This window comes from Sinocyclocheilus rhinocerous, unplaced genomic scaffold (genome assembly GCF_001515625.1).
Source record: "Sinocyclocheilus rhinocerous isolate Xijiao unplaced genomic scaffold, SAMN03320098_v1.1 scaffold383, whole genome shotgun sequence".
NCBI classification, from domain to species: Eukaryota; Metazoa; Chordata; class Actinopteri; order Cypriniformes; family Cyprinidae; genus Sinocyclocheilus; species Sinocyclocheilus rhinocerous.
Window position 1 is genome coordinate 608,751 of NW_015643560.1, and position 1,551 is coordinate 610,301.

Sequence of the window (1,551 nt, forward strand, 5' to 3'; positions counted from 1 at the left end):
ATGACGTATGAGTTCAGCGTTGCGCATGCGCTGGTGAGTCTCGTGAAAACCAACGTTTGTTAACAGGAGCAAAGGAAGCAAAGTTTCCTTACTTTAGCAAAGGAAAACCAGTCTCCTCTTGGCTTATATCGAAATCCTCTGACATTCTTCTTTACAAATCCTCGTTTTGTACTTCTAATAAGTGACCGTTGTTTTGTTTTGATCTCTCCTCTGTGCTTCCACGTGCGTCACTTCTGAGCGGCGCATGCGCAACGCTGACCTCATAAGTCATCCTCCCGGAACTGCTTCAGTGTACAACAGTGAGCGCAAGCTACATTAAAGTGATTATTACGTTTTGAATATGGATATTTTTCTTACAAAAACACAAACTATTCGCTACAGAAGGCCTTTGTTCACCCCCCGCAGCCGTGTGAGACCCTTTTTTTTTATGGATGGGCGCATTTTAATTAAGTGCTTTTGGACTGATGCATGCAACACCCGCTGAGTGCCATGAAACAGCTTGAAACATCAAAGACAATTTTTTATATAACTCCGACTGGAGTCGTCAATATATATATATTTTGGCCTTCTGTCATTGCCTTGACTTTCAGATCCTGTTTTCTAATCTATTTGTGGAAAGTGCCACGTTAAGAGGTACTTACAGTAATTATGACACAAACTGGCCCATAAAAGCTCCAGATGAAGCCATCTTTAATGTTGAGCCAACAGCTACAAATAAAGAAAAACATCTTAATACCATCACAAACAAACCTGAAATTCTGATTAGCGTCTGCAAAGATATCAGTAATGTCTGAAACTCACTAGTTATCAGTACCATATCCGCTTGCATTCACTCTGGCTGAAATGGCAACAATAACAGCAGGAACTCCATAACCAGCGGCAAACATGTAGATGGGTCTCAGCGTTGTGTTGAAGACCAGCACCACCATGCGGAAGAGCTGCACTCCTTCCAGACACATCCAGCAGAAGGAAGCCAGGAAGAAGTAATGCAGAATGCCTGCAACGACTGCACAGCCCACCTGAAGGACAGGAAGTGAACACTCAGGATGTTTATTATCACTTCAGAACCAGACAAACCAACCCAGAACTATGAACTCATGTGAAGCCACAGTTTACCTTATTCTCTGTGCGGGTGATGCCCACGAGGAACACAAAGTAGGCGATGAAGAGGACTGGATTCGTCTGAAAGAAGAAAGTCACATACACCTAGGATGACTTGAGGGTGAGTAATTTATGGGCTAATTTTCATTTTTGGGTGAACTAACCCTTTAAGTACAAATTACACTATTACACTATTTTAAACATGAAATTAGGTAGAAATACCTCTTTTATGTAACAATTACATGTTACCACTTTTTACAGCGTGTCTTAAATTTTGCATACTACTTCATATAAGTATTTTAGAATTTCCTAAAAATTGTGACACACAACAACAAAAAACATTGGGACCTTTTTATATCATTGTATTGTAGAAAGCCATTTACCCTTTTAATTATTTAGATTATTATATATATATATATATATATATATATATATATATTTTGTCCTTCT

The 1,551-nt window shown here is 39.2% G+C and overlaps 1 protein-coding gene across 1 annotated transcript in view; it reads right to left on the minus strand.

Moving 5' to 3' along the window:
• Positions 1 to 1,551, minus strand: part of adgre5a (adhesion G protein-coupled receptor E5a) — a 9,304-nt gene that overhangs the window by 4,411 nt on the left and 3,342 nt on the right. The window contains exon 8 of the mRNA XM_016574797.1: positions 642 to 708. Within this exon, the coding sequence (XP_016430283.1) occupies positions 642 to 708 (67 nt within the window). The remainder of the gene's footprint in view (positions 1 to 641; positions 709 to 1,551) is intronic.